This window comes from Gopherus evgoodei, chromosome 1, assembly GCF_007399415.2.
Source record: "Gopherus evgoodei ecotype Sinaloan lineage chromosome 1, rGopEvg1_v1.p, whole genome shotgun sequence".
Classification (NCBI taxonomy): domain Eukaryota; kingdom Metazoa; phylum Chordata; order Testudines; family Testudinidae; genus Gopherus; species Gopherus evgoodei.
Window position 1 is genome coordinate 336,152,716 of NC_044322.1, and position 22,378 is coordinate 336,175,093.

Here is a 22,378-nt window from a genome sequence, read left to right on the forward strand (position 1 = left end):
CCTAAATTTACTACATTCCACTTATGGTTTTATTTCTTCTGCTGCTAGCCATGATTTTTATTAGCAGTAGCTAACAAATTGCTCTCCTCTGACCCATATAAATGTTGTGCAAATTTGACCCCCTTCCTGCTCTAAATACTAGTCATGTACATTTCTGTTTAAAAACTCTTTAGTAAAGTTGTATGTCTAGAAACTTACGATAAAAATAAAAATCTTTTGTCACTTAAGACTGCAAGGTTTTCCCTGGAACCCCAAAATCCTCAATAAATTTTACTGAAAAGGTTTTTAATTAACATAGCTCTTTATCGATTATCAATAGTTGTTTCCAAGAACTCTTGCAGATAGTGTAAATTTTTGGGCTGTTTAAATCAAATCAATATTAATTTTCACAGGCTGAAAGCTACTGACAGCTTCACACTGTTACAGTGGACTTTTAACAGCAGTATAAGCAAAGTTTCCTGAACTGAAAAGTCCACTGGATTCAACTATGAGATTTATCTCAAATCTCAGTTTAAACCAGAAATTCAACTTTATACTTTCATTTATGATGAAACTGCCAACATTTTCCAGTTAAAAAAAACAAAAACAAAACAAAAAATCCCAAAACAAAAAAAAAAACAAAAAACCCACAACCAATGCTGGCTTCAAAACTGCAAGAAAGAAAGACAGAAGTGCGGCAATAGCTGTATATTTTTACATTCTCCCAAATGAATGATTAAAAATGAGAAAAGACTTTGAAAGGACAATTTTCACATAGGCATGTGTGTGTGTGTGTGTTTTGGAGTAGCATTACAACATGCAGTGCAAAATGAGGATTAAAGACTTACAATGGGCTCAGAAACTTCAGGCACAATGCTCCACTGTATTCTCCAACCCCTAAAAGTCCAAGGAACAAACTATGTAGATATCTCTTCTCCACAAGTCTACCAAGCAGGGTTTAAAATACTTTTCTGCAACCAACACTTATGTAGCTTTAACAAAATAATGACGTTTTTAAATATCTGAGAGGATAGTGAACAGTGTCCTTTCAAATCTACACACACACACACACTCTCTCTCTCTCTCTCTCTCTAATAACCAGTCACATGGCCTTGATATTTCAAACATTTTACACTGATTCATGGCAATGAAGTCATTGATTTGGAAGTTTGTTCTAAGCTGTAGAGGAAAACATCACACAACTGTTCAAAATCATTTGTGTTGGGAGTTCTATTTTAAAAAAATAAGCACATCAACCCCTTTCTGACAATAAGCAGTAATTAAGGAATTACAGTATTGTTCTACACCTCTACCCTGATATAACGTGGTCCTCAGGAGACAAAAAATCTCACCGCTTTATAGGTGAGACCATGTTATATCAAACTTGCTTTGCCCCTGCCCCCCGTTCCTTGTTCTCTGACCGCCCCCTCCAGAGACCCACATCCCTAATCACCCCCAGGACCCCAATCCCCTACTCAACCCCCCTGTTCCCTGACTGCTCCGACCCCTATCCACCCACCCTCCACCCCCTCACAGGCACTCACGAGCAGCAGCGGGAAGCGGAGTAGCCCAGCCCCAGTCCACTCCACTCCGCCAGCTCCCAGCCACGGCACTCCGCTTCCCGCCGTCAGTGAATGCGGGGAGGTTGGGGAAAGGATGCGGTGGCAAGCGGAGCTGTAGGGGCAGCACCTGCGGATGGGGCAGCGCGCAGAGCTGCCTAGCCATGCCTCAGCCTAGGAGCCAGAGGGGGGACACGCTGCTACTTCTGGGAACTGCTTGAGGCAAGCACCACCCAGAGCCTGCACCCCGACTCCCTCCCATGTCCCAGCCTGATCCTCCTCCTGCCTACCAACCCCCCCCGTCCCAGCCCAGAGCACCTTCCTGCACCTCCAACTTCTCATCCCCAGTGCCTTCATTCCATCCCGCACTCCAACTCCCAATTTCATGTGCATTCATGGCTCACTATACAATTTCCACATCCAGATGTGGCCCTCGGGCCAAAAAATTTGCCTACCCCTGTACTATAACAATAATCATTGCATTAAGTCAGTGAATATGCAGCATCACTTATGGCAACCTGAGTCATTGCAAACCAAGAGCATTACTTACAAGGGTCATAAAGATCTATCACAACACAACTACTTTGGATTCTATGCCTTTTGATATTTGTCATAGCTTTAGAAACACAAATTTATTTAAACTCACATTTTAACTCTTGCTGATAGCAAAGTTAACAACTTACAGTTATTTCAGTGTAAGAACAAAATAAAAGCCTGTACATAAATTAAGTTACACGAATGGCTAAATCCTTAATATTTAAGCGAAGTAAATACCTGGCTATGAGGTAATTTAGGGATAACCTCAAAATTGCTAAAAATAAGAACATAGGAATGGCCCAGCCATGCCATACAGCATTCATGTAAATCTGCAGATAAAAAAGGAAAGAGTTGCAGATTACAAGCTAAATTACGATTTGCACGAAACAATACCTGAACTGTGTTACTAGGTATACTGTAACCCATGCTAAAACACAACTCCCCAAGCCATTAACACTTAAGGGTGTGAAAGCACCCCTGTGACTGATGAAAAGGTACCAGATTCACACATCCAGTGTCAAACATTAACTATGAGATTCAGTCAGTCAATCTCAGGGAACCGCTACCTCAGCAGCCCTGAGCTGCATGTGTGGCAGTGAATCTCAGTCACTGGAGCCCAACAACAAATGTCATTAGATTAACAGAATTTAAGACAAACGGGGCCATATTATGATCATCTATTCTGACCAAGCAAGGCCACACTAGCAGTGAATCAGAGTGCTGAGTGGAAGTTAGAGTGGTTCTAGCAACTGGGCACTTGAGGGAGAGGAAGCAGCATGAGCACCAAGATATTGACTTGTATTTTATTCACAGAAGCAATACCCCAATGCGTCATCAACTTTAATACCATTCGGGGGAAAGAAAAGTAAGATGTCTAAGAAGAAAAGGAAAAAAAATATTTAGCATTTGCATTACAGATTGCACTTCAGAAGTGCTTCACATACATACTTTACTGCTCTCACAAGCTTTGAAAAGACCATTTTATGGACAAGTAAACATAGCAAGGTGTTCTGCACGCAGCCACACAATGAGACAGTGCCCAGCAAGTATTAGGAATAGCAGCTCCCAAGATAAGGCTCTTCTCCAGACCATGCTGCTTCTATATAAATCACTTTTCAGATGAGAAGCAAGAATTGGTGAGATGAAAGGAGGTGGATAGAGGTTTGAGAAAAGGGGTGTAAAAGGCAGTGTTAGAAGGGGTAAGGGAGCCCAGAAGGGAGGTGGTTCTTTTTTAATGTTCCTTGATCAGTGTATTAAAAACAGTATTAAATCAGCAGCCCATATTGACCTATGGGGTTACAAACAACGAAAGTGCAGCTGTAACTATGTAAAATAATTAAACTTCACTGGCATGTTTTATGATGTTGCTAGAACCCTTCAATTCAGTACCTGTAATTTATTTTTCAATTAGAATTTAGATTTTTCTAGCATATTTTAAATTAGATGTAGTGTGGATAAAGTGTGTCCGCACAGACCAAGCAGTACAAGCCCTCCTCACAAAACTCCCCCCAGTGTACCTCAATTCTAGTGCAGTCTGTATGCCTATTCCCTGGGCGTCTCTTCTGACAATATCACAAAGAGCACCAAATTAATGCAAACTGTGATGTTATGGTGGGGTATTGATGGAGAAGACTTGTATTTGATGTGGAACTGTCCATATTAGGAACTGGCCCAAGACTGACAAGATATTTCACAGAGGAATATCGGTCAGATGATTGGACACATTTTCCAGAGGGCAGGGAGGGAGTGGTGGCAAGCGCAGGCAACAGGACAACCAGGATGATATCCCCTAGGCTGTAAACCATTTGCAAATATGGAAACTTTTGTCTGAATATCTGACATTGTTAAAAAATGAGCAAAGAAACCTAATATTAAAAATAGGTCTGAAATAAGAAAAAGTTTTATTTAATATAGAACAAAATATTATGTAAATTATGCCACATTGTTTTGACTTTGCCATGTCTGCTAATACTGAGTTATAGTAGACACTTTCAAAGAAAGCCACTAGGTGATGGCTATACAGTTTTCAACAGTTATTACACTTAGAGGAAGAGGATAACTTACAATAAAGGCAATAGCAGAAGTGTAGACAGAATACCAATCTGATAAGGCAGAAAGATTCTTCACAAAATTAGTAACAGGTTTGGCACCTCTCTCTAGGCAGAAGAAAAAAACAAATGTAAATAATTAACAGCAATTGAATCATTTGTAAAACAACAAATGGCGTCATCGTGGATAGTTCTCTGAAGATGTCCACGCAGTGTGCAGAGGCGGTCAAAAAAGCAAACAAGATGTTAGGAATCATTAAAAAGGGGATAGAGAATATGACTGAGAATATATTATTGCCCTTATAAATCCATGGTAAGCCCACATCTCGAATACTGTGTACAGATGTGGTCTCCTCACCTCAAAAAAGATATTCTAGCACTAGAAAAGGTTCAGAAAAGGGCAACTACAATGATTAGGGGTTTGGAGAGGGTCCCATATGAGGAAAGATTAAAGAGGCTAGGCCTCTTCAGCTTGGAAAAGAGGAGACTAAGGGGGGATATGATAGAGGTATATAAAATCATGAGTGATGTTGAGAAAGTGGATAAGGAAAAGTTATTTACTTATTCCCATAATACAAGAACTAGAGGCCACCAAATTAAATTAATAAAAGGAAGTTCTTCTTCACACAGCGCACAGTCAACTTGTGGAACTCCTTACCGGAGGAGGTTGTGAAGGCAGGGACTATAACAATGTTTAAAAGGGAACTGGATAAATTCATGGTGGCTAAGTCCATAAATGGCTATTAGCCAGGAAGGGTAAAGAATGGTGTCCCTAGCGTCTGTTCAGAGGATGGAGATGGATGGCAGGAGAGAGATCACTTGATCATTGCCTGTTAGCTTCACTCCCTCTGGGGCACCTGGCATTGGCCACTGTCGGTAGACAGATACTGGGCTAGATGGACCTTTGGTCTGACCCGGTACGGCCGTTCTTATGTAACAAAACAAACAAGTACATTGCGAATAATCTGGGATCTTTATTGAATGTTAAAGACAGATTTATGGATTGGACTACACATTTTTTTTATTTAAATGCAAGAGCTTGTCCAAAATCTCAGTGCCCAAATTAATTAAAAAAACACAATTACAGAAAGAGACTTCAAGATCACTGAGCAATTAAAGAGAATCACACTCCCACAAACTAAACAACGTTTAACACAAAGTAGAAGAAATATGATTTGCAATGTGGTTTAGATCCTTTAAATACTCTTCCCCTTCCAATCTTGTATCCTATTGATGAACCCAATCTGATCTCCTGTAGTCCTTAGTCAAGACTCCTGTTAACTTGCAGTACAGGATGCGGTCCTTAATTTCTATTGCTCAAAATTCAACTATCCCTGCCACGCCTTCCGTGGGAAGTTCTTAAACAACCAGGGCTAAATTTGCAAAAGGGTAGCTCTAAGGGCCAACATCACACCCCAAGGATTGTATGGGGCTAGCTGGGAGGGCCGTATCACCAGAGGAGCTTATCGATTTAATTGCTCTTTACGGCAGCTCCTGTCGACAGTGCTGTGCTGAGTTAAGACTGCTGCCCAGCCCTTGCAGGACCCTCAAAAGAGGCTAGCGCTGTTTGCCTTCCTTTGGACCTACGCACGAGTCTGGATGGCTTAGGGAAATCTTTACAAACCCTTACACCAACTTAAGTCAGTCAATCTAGCCCTCACTGCTCACCTGACGGAATTTAAGAACTATTTGGATCTCCCACATAAATACCCAGGGCATGATCTTACATTTTTTACTCAGATAGGACTCCCCTGACTTCCTAATAAGGACGACAAGCCATAGAATAGTCTCTCAAAGCAAATGATGGAAGCAACATACTATGATAATTTTACTTTAAAAACTAGGCTGTATAAAGCATTAGGAAAGACTGAAACAATGACGTATTCCTCCTGGTCAGGTAGGGTCCATGCCTGCAAACTTTTATTGACTCTAGCAGGCCTCTATCTCTGCTAATAATTCAATTAAGTAGGAACAAGGGTTTGTAAGATGAGCTTTCAGTTACCCAGCTCTGAAGAGTTAAGTTTCACCAGACTGGGTATTTATTTAGCATACTGTATTACAGTTTTTATGGGAGCATCCTGTTTTCTTGGAGCTTAACAAGGGAATATCTTCTGCCACTATTTAATAATGTGGCAGACAGTATCATCCCTGGTGTTATACTGCTTACTTAAGTTACTATTTACACCAAGGATTAATTCAAGGCTTTAGAAATGCTTCCACCTATCAACTGGGAGAAGTATTTCTCAAGACTTCTGCATTTTTATATGCACAAATATTAAGTTAAGGGATAAAAAAAATTGATTTTATGTCAAGATAATGATGTTGCTCAATACTTACTTAATCGTCTCATATTTTCAGTTAACCTAGAAAAATATGGATAAAACATATTAGGCAGACAAAAAGCATTTCAGTGCAACTCAACATATCCGTACTTCTGTTCTAGTACAATATGTACAGCACATACATTAGACAGCTAGCGTATCAATGGTGTAAAGCTACTCAGCTGCCAAAAATGCAATTCAAAATGAATTACAACTAAGCCCTACCTGATATCAGATCAAAACTGAAGCCAAAACCTCACTAGCCTACTGAGGTACTTAGCCTCAGCACTAAAGGAAACATTTCTAGCACACTGTGGACCCAGTAACTAGTTTATGGGTATGTCTACACTGTAGCTGAAGTATACTTTCCAGCACAAATAGACAGATGTGCTAGCCCTGCTCGCGCTTGCATGCTAATAAATAGCAATGTAGCAAGGAATAGCATGAGCGGCATCTTGGGCTAACCACCTGAGTAGAAAACTACCTGGATCCTCTGGTACATACTTAGGTGGGCAACCCACATTGCTACTCTGCTATTTTTGGAGGGTCCAGCTTGAGCAGGGCTAGCACCTGTCTGTTTACCTGAGCCGGAAAGCACACTCCCAGCTGCATTGTAGACATACCAAGTCTAATTTCATTCCAGACATGCAGAAAATATGGGATTTGAACTCTCTGCTGCTAACACTGATTTAGAAGCATACATACAGAGCCAAAATTAGCCCTGCTACTTCAACTTCTATTACTTGTTATACAAATATATTTCCTTACATGTATTTCACTATAGTAGAATCATTTGTGACAAGTTGTATGTTGGTTTATCCAAAAAGAAAAAAACAAACAAAAAAAAAGGGTTTACAAGTATTTTTACCTTCTAGCGCTAAGTGGCTCTTCAGTTTCCACTGTGTTTTCCTCTGGTTGAAATCTGAAGTCTTCAACATACTCCCCAAATTTGTCATAAAACCACTTCTGGACTCTCGAACACATCATCTGACTGCGTTTATCTATAAATCCGAACAGCATATTTTGTATATTAGGACAAAAAACAAACTTTTGAAAAAATCAGCTGAAAAGAACTCATGTTGTAACATGCAACTAGAACTGTGCCAGATCTAGTTTTCCTTTGTAGTTTAGTGGCATTCCTTGTAAGTTATCACCTCCCTTGAGAACCCCACTGCAGAGTCCAATGGGATTGAATGATTCCTTCTCCACCAACTCTGGAAATTAAATATAGAGCCACAAACTTTTTTAAATTAACATTTGTCTCCTGGTCTTTAAGGAGAAATATTACAGTTAAATGTAGATGCTTCCAGGTAAAGTTTTATTAAAAGTAGCAGTAGTTCATATAATTTGGATGTTTCTTCTGGATTGCTTCTCTTTCAGATGCTCTGCCAGTTATATACAGTAGGCAATTACAGGCAAGTAAACCTAATTTCAGTACTTGGCAAATTGGTTGAAACTGTAGTAAAGAACAGAATTATCTGATACATAGATGAACATAATTTGTTGAGGGAAGAGTCAACATGTTTTTTGTAAAGGGAACTCATGCCTCACCAATGTACCAGAATTCTTTGAGGGGATCAACGAGCACGTGGGTAAGAACTATCCAGTGGATATAGTATACTTAGATTTTCAAAAAGCCTTTGACAATGTCCCTCACCAAATGCTCTTAAGCAAAGTAAACTGCCATAGGATAAGAGGGAAGGTCCTCTCGTGGATCAGTAACTGTTTAAAAGATAGGAAACAAAGCGTAGGAATAAATGGTTGGATTTCAAAATGGAGAGAGGTAAATGGTGGTGTCCCCCAACGACTGGGACCAGTTCTGTTCAACATATTCATAAATGATCCGGAAAAAGGGATAAATAGTAAGGTGGCCAAATTTGCAGACGATACAAAACTACTCAAGATAGTATCAGAGGGGTAGCCATGTTAGTCTGGATCTGTAAAAGCAGCAAAGAGTCCTGTTACACCTTATAGACTAACGGACATTTTGGAGCATGAGCTTTCGTAGGTGAATACCCACTTCGTCGGATGCATGTAGCTAGAAGAGGGCATTATATATATATAATATATAATGTATATATATATACACACACACACACACACCCCCCTGCCCCTGGAAATTTCCACTACATGCATCCGACTAAGTGGGTATTCACCCACGAAAGCTCATGCTCCAAAATGTCTGTTAGTCTATAAGGTGCCCCAGGACTCTCTGCTGCTTTTACTCAAGATAGTTAACTCCCAAGCAAACTGCAAAGAGTTACAAAGGGATCTCACAAAACTGGGTGACTGGGCAAGACAATGGAACATGAAATTCAATGTTGACAAATGCAAAGTAATGCACATTTGAAAACATAATTCCAACTATATATATAAAATGATGGGGTCTAAATTAGCTGTTACTACTCAAGAAAGATCTTGGAGTCACTGTGGATAGTTCTCTGAAAACATCCTCTCAATGTGGAGCGACAGTCAAAAAAGTTAACAGAATGTTGGGAATCATTAGGAAAGGGATCAATAAGACAAAAAATACCATATTGCCTCTATATAAATCCATGGTAGACCCACATCTTGAATACTGATGCAGATGTGGTCGCCCCCATCTCAAAAAAGATTTACTGGAATTGGAAACGGTACAGAAAAGGGCAAAAATGATCAGGGATATGGAACAGCTTCCTTATGAGGAGAGATTACGAAGACTGGGACTTTTCAGTTTGGAAATTAGATGAATAAGGGGGAGGATCTGATAGAGGTCTATAAAATATTGAGTAGTGTGGAGAAAGTAAATAAGGATGTGTTATTTACTCCTTCTCATAACACAAGAACTAGGCGTCACCAAATGAAATTAGTAGGCAGCAGATTTAAAACAAACAAAAGGAAGTATTTCTCCACACAACGCACAGTCAACCTGTGGAACTCTTTGCCAGAGGATGTTGTGAAGGGCCAGACTATAACGGGGTTCCAAAAAAAAAAACTAGATATGTTAATGGAGGATAGGTCCATCAATGACTATTAGCCAAAATGGGCAGGGATGCAAACCCATGTTCTGAAGTGTTCCTAGTCTGTTTGCCAGAAGCTGGAAATAGGCGACAGGATGGATCACTTGATGATTACTTGTTCTGTTCATTCCCTCTGAAGCACTTGGCATTTGCCACTGTCGGAAGAAAGGATACTGGGCTGGATGGCCTTTCTTATGTACATCTTTGCTTTTAGCAGAGGACAAAAATTCTACTTAATGTTAAATACTGAAGAACATATTAACACCAGCAGTCTCATTTAACTTCAAAGGAAATCAAGAAAGATGCAGAATACTCTTTCCTTTCATCCTGTAAACTTAGGTTTGTTAAGTTAAATCATGGCTGCGTGAACAGAAGAATATATTCACATAATCTCTCATATATAGCTCTCCAAAAGCCTGAATAAAGAACCATCAGCTTGTACAAAAATGTTCCAGTATCATCTTGCAGATCAGTTTTGGGAGAAGAGCTCATGTGAATAAAAACTGATAAGTGAATCAAATCACTAGTACTGACTTAGTCAAAACTACCTGTTCCATTGACTTGTGTCGGTGGTTTTGAGGGTTGCTGTGTTGTAGGCAGCTCTTCTGTTCTATAAAGAAAAAAAAGCAACAAGAGATGAATATCTGTAGAATCAGAGTACTTCATGCTTATAATTTCCCATGAATGAACTAGATGCATATTTTCATGCTGCAGGACTGCCTCTGCTGGGGAATAGGAGAAGTGCTGTCAGTGTCTGTTTCCATGGCAGAGGCAGCACAAGAGCATGGGAGGAAGGAGGAGGAGTTAGGTTTGTTTCCATTGTAGTGCAAGCTGTGCTGGGAGCCACCAGGAAAGTAAAATATTCACTGTAGATTTATTTTCACAGATTTTTAGAATCCTTGAAAACAGAATATGTTTACATTGAAAGGTTAAAGCATGCCCCTCTTCCCTGACTGCTCAGTTCCTTCTCCCTTTAGCTCTACAGCCAGCCATTCTATAGTTCATTCCAAGATATCTCTTTACACATCGTATGTGCAGTACAATGGTCCAGAACTGGGGTTCCCAACATGCATCAGGATTTCCTGACCATACTTCCTTCCAATACTGCTGACTGGGTGGGGGATTGAGAACCACAGTTCCAGAACAATACTCCAAAAGTAATTATGTCATCATTACTACTGGAGCCACCAGCTACTCATTTTCATTAAATTAAGAATAAGACAAAGGGTTTCTTTAAATATGGTATTGTTTAAATTCCTATACAACACAGAGTGCACAGATATCAATTTATGATGAAATTACTTTTAAAAACTCACTGAGGCTAAGTTAATCATTCTTTCAGTAGTGGAAAAATACAGGTATGCAAAAGTCCAACTTTCTGTGTATTGAACATACAGTAATGTTCTAGTTACCCCCTCATTTACATTAATTCTTATGGGGAAATGGGAATAGCTTAACATCATTTCACTTAAAGTCACATTTTTCAGGAACATAACCAGAATGTTACTATATGTTCAATGCACAGAAAGTTGGGCTTTTACATACATGTATTTATACATGCATATACATTATATATAAATTATACACACACACACACACACACACAATAAGTTTTAAACAATTTAATACTGTACACAGTAATGATGATGATCATTGGTTGAGATGGAGAAATCAGAGCGTGGAAGAAGGTGGGATCTTTCCCAGGGAATGCCTTACTGCTAAATCATGAACTAGCATTCAGCTGAGCACTTAAGGGTTAACCCATTGTTGTTAATGTAGCCTCACACTCTACAAGGCAGCATGAATGAATCATAGAATATGGTTGGAAGGAACCTCAGGAGGTCATCTAGTCCAACCCACTGCTCAAAGGAGGACCAACCCCTAGACAGATTTTTGCCAGATCCCTATAATGAACCCCTCAAGGACTGAACTCACAACCCTGGGTTTCGCAGGCCAATGCTCAAACCACTGAGCTATCCCTCGCCCCAATGGAGGGAGGGGAGACAGCATGGCAGAGAGACACTGACACTGTGTGTGGGAGAGAGAGGGAGATGTGCACTGCCCCTTTAAGTAGGCTGACCCCACTAAGTACACTGCCTTGTTAATTAATCAGCAAGTTGAGACAGCAGCTGCTCCCAGGAAGAGCCCTCTGTCCTGAGCCCTGTCGTGTCATCTCCCCCACTTACCTCATCTGGAGATGGGGTAAGTGGGGTGCAGGAGCAGGGGGGAGGGGAACACCCTGACATTTGCCTGCCTATTCTCCCCCTCAGCCCCCGCACACCAAGCAGGAGGCTCCCGGGAGCAGCTCCAAGGCAGAGGGCAGGAGCAGCCCATGGCAGTGGGGGGAAGGTGAGCCGAACTGCCAGCAACTGATAGCTTGCTGAGCAGCTGCCGCACAGGGAACTTAGGGGAGCAGAGAGCTTATAGCAGGGCTGCCGGTCCTCCCTGGTTCCAAGCCCCCCCACCAGCTAGCTCCAATGGGCTGCTCTTCCTGCAAGCAGTGGACGAAGGAGGCGGCTGCCAAACGACGTTATAAGGGAGCATTGCGCAACTTTAAATGAACATGTTCTCTAATTGATCAGCGAAGTAACAACAAAACAATGTTAACTGGGACGACTAAGTGAGGAGTTACTGTACCAAGAGAGCTGAGGTGATAGGTGCCTGAAAGGTCAACAGCAAACATGGTTGGTCATAACAGATGAGACCAATGGTCCTTCAAGCCCAATATCCTGCCAGTTTAAAAAGTTAACTTTGGTACATTTATACGCAAATATTATCATAATATATTTAGGTGTGTATACACTTCTGTTCCCATACCTAGTTTTCCATTTTGTTGCTAGTTTTACACTAATTTTTAGCAACTCTATTTCAATCCATAGATAGCTGCTGCTAGGATGCTCTTAGGTAAAACTGTGACCTTCAGGCATCTTCCAATCCATACAGCATGACTTTGACACCATGCAACTACACTGCTCCACTGGAGAAGTTACTCTGACAGTGTAGGATAGTCCGTAATAATAGCTTCTTTAACATGAATTTACATGACTGCCAAACCTACTGCTTGAAAGCAAAAGTATAAGTGACATACACGCATTCTCAAACTTTTATGATATAGGCACTCTCAAGTGTATTTTTCCTCATAAACATGAAGAACCAAATCCTGCCTAGGTCAGCAAACTGAAGATGAGCAGATGAACCTTCCTCTAACTACAGGAATCCTGCATGCAGGATTTCACAGGATAGGCTGTGGGGCGCAGAAGTGCAACTAGCCTGATGCAATGCTGCTCATCTGCACAGGATCAGCGTTCACCCCAGCTACTGATAACTGTGAGCTGCAGCATATGCAGCACTGGGAAAAAGGAAGGATCCTGTAACAGGTAGAACATGGCCCTTCAAGGACATGATGCATCAGTTGGCCTGCTAGTCAGCTAGCAGCAGTTAAGGGTTAATGGATCTCCCAAAGGCCCTGCCCTATTGTTGCATGGGGAGGAGGCTCCCTTCCATCCTCAAGCGGTGCACCACAAGATAAACCTATGCAAATCATAACATCCTCCAACCTGGACTAAACCCCACTACAGCTAGGGGAAGAACACCAGATATAATAGGGGCAAGCCATTGTGGAGATTAAGCATCTCTGCCAAAGATGTCCAGAATGAAATCTGAATTCAATGTCTTAGCATGGTAAGTAACTACAGTTAAAAAGGATGTGAGGCAATGCTTCACAAGCCTCTATTATGCACAACCTAATTAAATTGCAAAGTTGATTTATAAGGACTGAGCAGGATTAGATCCAATACCACAGATTTGAAAGTTTCTAGGTCTTGCCAAATAACTGATCTTCAGACAGCCAAGTTATGTCACTACCTACCTGACCATAGGAAAGGGAAAAGAGACAAAAAAATTAAACACAACACTATTCAGAAACAGAACTTTACCCCTCCTTCAGTTGTTCTCTGTGTTGATAATTTAGATCTCAGTTTCAACCATTTTTATATATTCTAATATTTTACAAACCTCCTCTATCCTAAACAACTCCCACAGCACTTTTATAGATTGAATATTGAGGAATAACTCAGCTTCTGAAATGCAGACTGCTAAAATTACCATTTAAAAAATAGAGACAGTTATGTGCCTCCTACTCCTCCCTGGGCCTTTTCCATGCTGCATGGCGTTCTTCTAGCATCAAGCAATTTAACTTTCCTTCAACCCTCTTCTGAAAAATCATTAATTTAGTTTTATTGCTTACTTATTACTTCTGCGCCTGTATTATCTACTTCTCTTGTCTTGCCCTATTTCTCTTTAACCTTTAGAGTCACTTGCTATACAACACAACTCATTTTCTCCCTCAGCGATCTTTCCCTACCCCCACTCTGTTTTACTTCCTGTTACAGACCTGCTGATGTTGCACTACACATGATGGTATTTGCAGAATCAGGCATTTAGATTGTAAACGCTCTGTAGCATGTCTTTTTTAATTTATAAAGCAACAGACATTAATAATACACCATCAACTTCTGATATTTCAGGGTCAGTAGGAGATTTAGGTAGGCAAGATATAATTATTTAAGCATGTATTCTGCCAGAACACTTGGGTTCACACCTACATTCTTATAAAGATGTACACAAAAGTGCCGCAGGAACCAATGGCCACAAGCAGTCAGGCCTGTGGCTTTGAGTCTTATTTGAAATATGACACCATGAGCAGCACAGTGCCATTTTTCATCAGACATCTGTGAGAAGGAGAAAGGATTTTAACTTATGATTTAAAATTAGTTCTGAATGCCAATATGAATAAGATTAATGCAACCTTGGGTGGTACTTTCTTGATAGGACTAATCTACCATCTGCTTTGGTTGCATCTGGAGGGTGGGGTGGGACAGAGACTGTAATTAATTGCTTCAGACAGATTCAGAGGGAGAAGTCATGAACTCCTTTGTTTCAGGCTTGTGCACTTGTAAAATAGTGGACCAAGTACTAGAACTGAGACACACTAAGTAAACAAGCTGGATTGGAGAGATCCTCTTCTCTGTAGCTCGAGCTGCTCCTTCAGCCAGGGAGATCCTCGGGCGCACTGGCTTAATCATTGTCCCCAGAACTCTCATGCCATATGGAGCTGGGCAGCATGGTACAAGCTTCCTAAATCTACTCCAAATTCAAATTTTAAAAAAATCACATCAGTTCTACTGCAATTAGGGACTCCTACCCAGAAAAACGGTAAGAGAGGAAGGGCTAACTCACTCTAAGGGGTACCAGCATTCAGATTACAGTAAATCATATGCTTACTCAACCTCAAATTACTTGCACTTGAATGCAAGGACTGACTACGCTGATAAAAAAGGCCACTGTACCCAATAGAAATGCAGATTTTTTTTAAAAATGGACTCATTTGTGCTTAAACATATTGGAATTAGGAAAGCATGAAACATCATTTATAGCTGTTCACAAGTAGCAAATGACATGTAACATTACACAGTAGCAAAGTACAGGGTTACATGCTTCCATTCAGTTCTGAACCATGGGAAACACCCTGCAACAACGTCTAGATATTAGTAAGCATGAGTTTTATAGCTATATGCACGATGCATAATTTAAAAAGGAAACCCGACACCAGACATGCTGGTTATTTACTCCAACATTCTCAAAGTGCTATGCAAACCCAAGTGGTTTTTTTGGAAGCTGCATGACAATATCATTACAATTTTTGGAGGGAAAAAAAATTTTTTTTAAAAGCTTGGAGCCACTGTATATCCATTCCAACAGTACTGAGGTACTTCAGAATTAAATAAAGTGTACTTTGCCACAAAGTGCTTCAGGTTGTGGACAAAACACAGAGGTTTTCCAGTATTCCAACCTCAGCACTTCACTGGTGACATAACCGGCCTCCTGATGACTGCTACAGAAGCTCAGAGAAGCAGAGATTCTAGCCCTGCATTTCTTACTGCAAACACATTCAGGGGTAGGCTAAGCGCATCCTCCAACCCTTGAAATATATTTATTTTAAAAGGTGTAGATAGACAATGACATTTTTCTCAAACTGGGGCAGGAAAAGTGTCATTCAAATTGTGCCCATGCAAAATAAAGGTTTCTGAACTTGGAGTGATCTTACATACAGCAATCGTTGAGTTAAAAAAACAGCTACATATATTCTGGATTTCACTCCTCTTGTTTGAATACACCTAACATTATTTATGCATGTTAAATTTACTTCAGAGGAATGATTAAAGATTTACATAAAATACACTGACTTCCATTTCTCCGTGCCAACTAAACACTCCCACACTTGTAAACATATAGCACTTTATGTAGCTAACATCCTATGCTTGTTGGTTCTTTGCCAACAGAAACAAAGAGCAGGATTCTCACACAGGAGATCCTGTCAACAAAACAATACTGGTCCATGTGTTTTTACATATGAAGAGATGTTCCTGGGATGTTAAAGGTTTCACAACAGATAAAAACATTCTCAAGAGCAGCTACTGTACAAGTAACCTATCACTAACTTAGGCAGATTAAAAATAAATAAAACAAAAAGTGCAGCCAACTAGATGTTTTGGAGATGAGTGTTCTGCACTGTCATGCAAAAGAGCCAGATAAGATTCTGTGATGTGGGTCCTGGTCTCATTTGCTAATCTGGCAGATCATTTATGCATCATTCCCCTGGCAAAGTACCGCAAGCTGCAGCTGCTGTACCAAAGTCTGGGCAGACCCAGTACATCCCTACAGAAAAGCCTCTATCTGGATGCCTCCATGTTCTCAAACAGTTCCTTCCCAAATACTGGATGTTGGTGTGGGCACCACAGCTGCAAAATCAAGAACAGTAGAGAAACACAGAAGAAAGAAGCCAGGTTTTTGACAAGACGGTCCTCTTAAGCATCCCTTTTCTTGCCTTTACTGAATTCTAGTTGCAACATCTGTATTCATCTTGCGGTACTTACAGGACCTACCAAAATTGTAGTATCTGAGCACCTCTCAACTATTTAAAAATAGAAACAACAATCTCCTCTTCTTCCTACTCTATAGCTTGATTAGTTTTGGTTTTGTTTGGTTGTCCCATTTGTACACAAGAGCTGCATTATGTGTCTGTGCGTTAAAATCTTTTGAGGTGTTTTAAAATACACTTAGTGTTACATGTAACTGATCAAAAAGGAATTAAAAAAAAAGAGACTTAATTCACTCAAGTGGAAGGCAGGTTAGAAAAAAAAAGGCACCTTAAAATAAAGACCCAGCTGACATGAGCATAAACATGGAAACTCTCTCAGTGCTGTTGTCTTTTTGGTCTTGCACACAACTGCATGCCTCACAAACAGAACAGAGGGCAGAACTGGTGAAACAAACAAATTTGGGGGTTCTGACAATTTGGAGAATCCACGTGCAACTTTTGAATTCTGTTTGGAATTATGAACTCTACGGGTATGTCTACACTACCCGCTGGATCGGCGGGCAGCAATCAATCCAGCAGGGATCGATTTATCGCATCTAGTCTAGACGTGATAAATTGACCCCCAAGCCCTCTCCCATCGACTCCTGTACTCCAGTGCCATGAGAGGTGCAGACAGAGTCTACAGGGGAGCAGCAGCAGTTGACTCACTGCAGTAAAGACACCACGGTAAGTCGATCTAAGTACACTGACTTCAGCTACGTTATTTACATAGCTGAAGTTGCGTAACTTAGATCGCTCCCTCCCCCTAGTGTAGACCAGGGCTATGTATCTATATCAAACTACAAACCCCATTTTGACTGTAAGGCTGGTCTGTGCCTTCTCTGCCTTTTTACCTCCATCTTGATCTGAAATTCCAATGGGTGGTAACACAAGGATTACTGTGGTCGTCTGTTTAAATGGAGGCACTCTAGTTCAATGAGCTGGCTATCATCAAGAAGAACCAGTCCTCCCAAGATGGGCTGGAAACCAGACAACTGATCGCCTGACTATGGGTTTGAGGCTGAACAGCATGTCACCTGATAAAGGGGTCTGGAAGTCATGGAAGCAAGGAAGGTACCAGCCATTTTACAGAGGGAGAACGAGAAGGAAACTGGCTACTGGAGTGAGAGCTGACTCCATGTTCCGAGAAGAAGGCTTAAGCAAGACCTGGAACCCTGAAAAGACACTAAACCTGACCCCAAAGAACATTTACAGTGGTGAGGAAACTGAGGCAGAGAATAGTGTTCAAGCATTTGTTTTTATGTAGATCTATATATACACACACTTCTTGTGGGGTCTAAAGTGAAGAGCTACTGGAGTTTCTTGGGGGGTCAGTACTGACCCAGGGGACTTAGGGTAGTTGGGACACGGGGCCCCACTTCCAAAAGGGGTATCAGACAGTTTGGCACACAAGATGTGTGCCAGAGAGGGTGGACCAGAGACAGTGCTGGAGCCTACCCAGACCAAGGGAAGCTTAAGAATCACATAAGCCCAGCATGTGGGTCCAGCAGCCTGGTGAGTGTCCAGCAGCAGGAGCTCAACCAGGGCTGTGACAGGGATCATGTTAGATCATCAGCTGAACACAAGCTTCCAGTGAAACGCTGTGGACAAAAGGACCAATGCAATCCTAGCATTCATAAACAGGAGAATTTTGAGTAGGAGTAGTGGGGCTTACATTACATCTGTATTTGGCACTGTGTCCATTTTCAGTATCCATAAATCAAGAAGAATATTGAAAAATTGGAGAGGGTTCAGAGAAGAGCCATGAAAACGATTAAAGGATTGGAAAAAGTGTCTTACACTGAAAGACTCAAGCTAAACAGACTGAGCTCTTGAAAAGACATTTAAGGATTGCGACTTAATCAGTCTGCAAGTACCTACATAGGGAATAGAAATTTGATAGAGAGCCCTTTAATCTAACAGACACAGGTGTAACAAGGTCCAGTGGCTAGAAGTTGAACCTAGACAAATTCAGACTGGAAATAAGGCATTAAAAAAAGGGGGATGCGGGCAAGACTGGGCAGAAGGGTTATTAACCAATGAAACAATTCACCAACTTATTCCAATGGTTGCAGTGGATTCTCCATTACTGGAAATTTTGAAATCAAGATTAGATGTTTTTCTAAAAAAACGTATGTTCTAGTTCAAAGGAATTAATTCAAGGAAGTTCTATGGCCTGTGTTATGCATGAGGTTAGATTAGATAAACACAATGGTCCCTTCTGGACTTTTTAAATTCATTAAATTCTGACTTCCCTCCTCTCCCTAGTGAAATCCTGGGTAAATAAACAAGCATGAGTTTTTTAACGTTTCTCTGTAATTCTTCGTTCTGTGCCACCCAGATAGTTGAGCTGACACTTGAGTACACTTTATGCAGTGATTTCTCTTACCTTGTTTTAAGTATTTCATTGACCTTTTGTTCCAGTTCCAATCTCCTCTGCCGTTCCTTTTCTAGTTCTTGTTTTAAGGTTTCAGCATTTGTTTCTTCTCTGAGCTTCCTGAGTTCTTCCTCTGTTAAGAAAGGAAGGAAGAAAAGTTTAATTACCTTGAAGTGTTAAGAAATTTTTAAAAAAGCAACCCATGAAAACAAATAAGTAACCATATGGATTGCTTTACGTACATGTCTATGCAAATATATTGTCCAGCAAAACAGAAAAGCCATTTTATATAATATTTTGTTATTACTGTTGAATATGCTCCTCTTCATAAAAAGGAAGTCTATTTTTCAGCATATCTATATGCACCATGGAAGGGTAACATTGGTTAATTATTTTAAAAAGGACTGGGTTAATTACAATGCATTTGTAAACCAGTTAAAACAGTAAAAAAAGAAAAAAAATTGAAATAAACTTGAGGCGTAAGCTATCACTACACAATACAGTTTTCTAGACTGGATTCCAGGAACAGGGAAGTTTCTCGAGTGACAGAAGTGTTCTTCACATTAAAATACAGCACAGGAAATACAAGGCAATTTTTTATTTTCCCTTTACATTAGATACAGGTCCAAACCAAAACCCTAGATCTGAGCACTTCTAAATTTGGGCAAGTTTTTAATATCAACTTTGCCACTCAGGTCCATTCCTACCCAAGATGCAGGTTAAATTTTTATAGTCAATAGGGTATTATGATACAAGCTTTTAAGAAAAGCCTGTTGTGTTGAATCAACCAGTATAACCAATGAAAAGCCCACTTAATTACTAATTAATTTTGCAGTTTCAGGGGCTGGAGAATTTACTGATAGTATCCTTTTCACAACTCCACATGAGTCTCCAATGAAGGAAAAGATTCAATGTCACTTCCAGCACATCACTCTGAATAGATGCACGAAGGCATGAAACAAAAAAAAAGACAGGAAGTCTCATTAATTTTTTAAAAATGAAAGTTACTCTGCTCAGTATTTTGCTGCCTTTTTTTTTTAATTGCCTTGACAATAAGCAGCAGAACAGCTGTAATGTCTCAAACTCAAAGTAAATCAGACAAGGGAAACTAGCTAATCGTGCTATCTCCACAGAAACAGATCTATGCTATAACTTATTTCATATAAACTAACAACACATGCTTATAATATGTCCTGGCCTCTGGCTAGCTGTTCTATGCCTATTCATATCGCTTCTTGTAAGTTTGTGCTAATCAGAAGGTTGTGCAATTTGCAAGAACATTTTAATATATTTTAAGTGACTTGGTGGCCAATAGAGAGATATTCTGTCCACTCTCCATTTCCCTTGACTCTCTGAATACATACTAAATGTTTACAATACATTTGGGGTAAAATAAGTGACTGATAATAGGATACAGCTCCATTTATTGCTAGGTTACCAGTTCAATTTCCACCCATGTCTGTAGAGAATGAAAGTTATTAACATACCACTGATGGCCTGTAAGGAATCCCTGCAAAAAGAAGGCCAAGTGTTGAATGAGCATCGAAACTAAGCCATCCTCAAACCCATAAAGGAGTTTCCTCTATGTCAGTGTTGTGGCACATTAGGGAAAGACTCTGGCAGCTATTGCATGTACTATATCTGTTTTGTGGATAAACACAACAGTTTCAGTGTAACAGTCAATGAGCCAGGGGTGACAATTCCGAGTAGTTAAAAGTTAGTGAAATATTGCAACAAAATATCAGGTGAAGTTTGAGTGCTGGGTAAGAATATAATGGGCCAGAGGGAATGAAATGTACAGATTTTTCATTGTAATGTTAATGTTGGAGGAAATTATTTTACAGTATATATTTACCCAGCAGAACGACCAAGTGGTGCATATAAACCTCAATCACCATGAAAGATTGTTGCTTAGACCCTATTCCCATTCCACAGTTTGGTTTTCATTGGTTCAGTCAAAGAAAATTAATTTGAAAAAAGTCAAGCATTTGAAAATTATACATGTTGCCTGAATAATCACACTATGTATAACATGAGTTCTGGTTGATATTATTAAAGTTATTATGAAACAACTGTACCATGGAATGCATAAATATAGATGTGGTACTCCGGTGGGAGATTCTGTGCCAAAAAAATTACAAATCCTGAAAATTTTATTTGTCAAAACAATACATTATAATTACTCCAGTTTCAATTGTTTTGGTGAATTATTTAAACTACAATACAGAAAAAAGTCACAAATAACTATTCAGCATTTCCTAAATACAGTATATGAAAGTTAAGTTACAAACACTTGGTAACTAATACCTTAGACTTAAATTACATTACAGAATACCAAACAGCAAATAAAAAAAATAGAATGTCATTTTAAACTGCTCAGACTTTCACACATGAAAGTCATATAATTTTGCTAATCATTGTCATGGACCTGGCTGTGTACTTTGGGAAGTGCTTGGTTCTGACTGTCCTAAAATTTTATTGACTGCTTGGTAAACGTTTTATTTGCCCTCAAAGTCTTTTTTTTTTTTTAATGGGTAAGTAAAGTAAATCCTGAGCTGTAATCTAACCTCACTGTGCCACTCTGGCACAGGAAAAAAGTGAGAAAGCACCTAGATCTGCCTACTTGATTCCCTGACTGTCATTTATAAGGCTTTACCTCACTCTGGCAATGTAGGGGCCTTAAAGGTTTTACAGAATGGGAACAATTAACTAACAATAGGAACATTAACAATGCTACTATACTGGCAGGCTGCTACACTTCTGCCTCAAGGAATGAGATCAACTAAGCATCAACAGCAACATTAACAAAACATGTTGTTGGCTTTTTTTTTTTTTGGTTTTTCTTACAAAAGTTATTTTCTTGAATTTCAAAACAAACAATTTTCAGTAACATTATACTATTTAATTGAGTGGGTTTTTTTGATTCTCAAGAAGTTATAGGCATATTACTAGGCAGGCAGACTGCTCCATTTCTGTCTTGGGGACAGAGTCTTGCCCTTGCATAATAAAAAGACCTAGCTCCCTCCACTCCCGGCGAGCCGCATTAGCCCCACCCCATGATGATAATTAACATTTCCCCCACAGGCACATCCAGTGCCCCACTACCTGCAGTGATTTGCCCCTCTGAGGCTGCTCCAGGCATGCTGGAACACATGCGCTGTCTGGGCCGCTGGGGAAAAAGCACATGTCTCCCTGCAGATTTCTTTTGCATTTTTCTACACAGGGGGGCATAGAAATATGCAGACTGGGGCGCAGAACTCTGTCAGGAATAATGGAGTCTGCCATCTGCTGTCAGGGCTATAGCATGTCCCTCCCAGATCAGGTGCAATGGTGTCTTGATGGACCTATCGTTTTTGGTCACCTATTCAAGTAGAAGCACCTTGGCACAATGGGTTGGCTGATGCCAAGGGAAATCAGTTCAGTGAAGTTTCTTTGCAGGGGGCCATAGAAGTGGAGATTAAAAAACCCTCAGCAGCAAAATAAAGAAACCAGGTGTTGTTGCTGGGACATGTAAACTGGAGAGAGCCAGATGCACAGAAAATTTGGAAAGGAGAGAAGAGAATGCTTTCATAGCAGAGGGTCCTGCTTAACTGCAGGACCAGCCAGGAAAGAATAGTGCTAGCTGACTTTGAGAGGTGG

General features: G+C 40.2%; 1 protein-coding gene across 4 annotated transcripts in view; it reads right to left on the reverse strand.

Moving 5' to 3' along the window:
* Positions 1–22,378, reverse strand: part of GRAMD4 (GRAM domain containing 4) — a 151,753-nt gene that overhangs the window by 27,745 nt on the left and 101,630 nt on the right. For all 4 annotated transcript variants that reach the window (XM_030550539.1, XM_030558638.1, XM_030566942.1 and 1 more), the window contains exons 4-10: positions 18,752–18,872; positions 9,992–10,053; positions 7,313–7,445; positions 6,461–6,486; positions 4,140–4,231; positions 2,313–2,404; positions 828–876 (exon numbers count right to left, since the gene is read on the reverse strand). In XM_030550539.1, the coding sequence (XP_030406399.1) occupies positions 828–876; positions 2,313–2,404; positions 4,140–4,231; positions 6,461–6,486; positions 7,313–7,445; positions 9,992–10,053; positions 18,752–18,872 (575 nt within the window). The remainder of the gene's footprint in view (positions 1–827; positions 877–2,312; positions 2,405–4,139; positions 4,232–6,460; positions 6,487–7,312; positions 7,446–9,991; positions 10,054–18,751; positions 18,873–22,378) is intronic.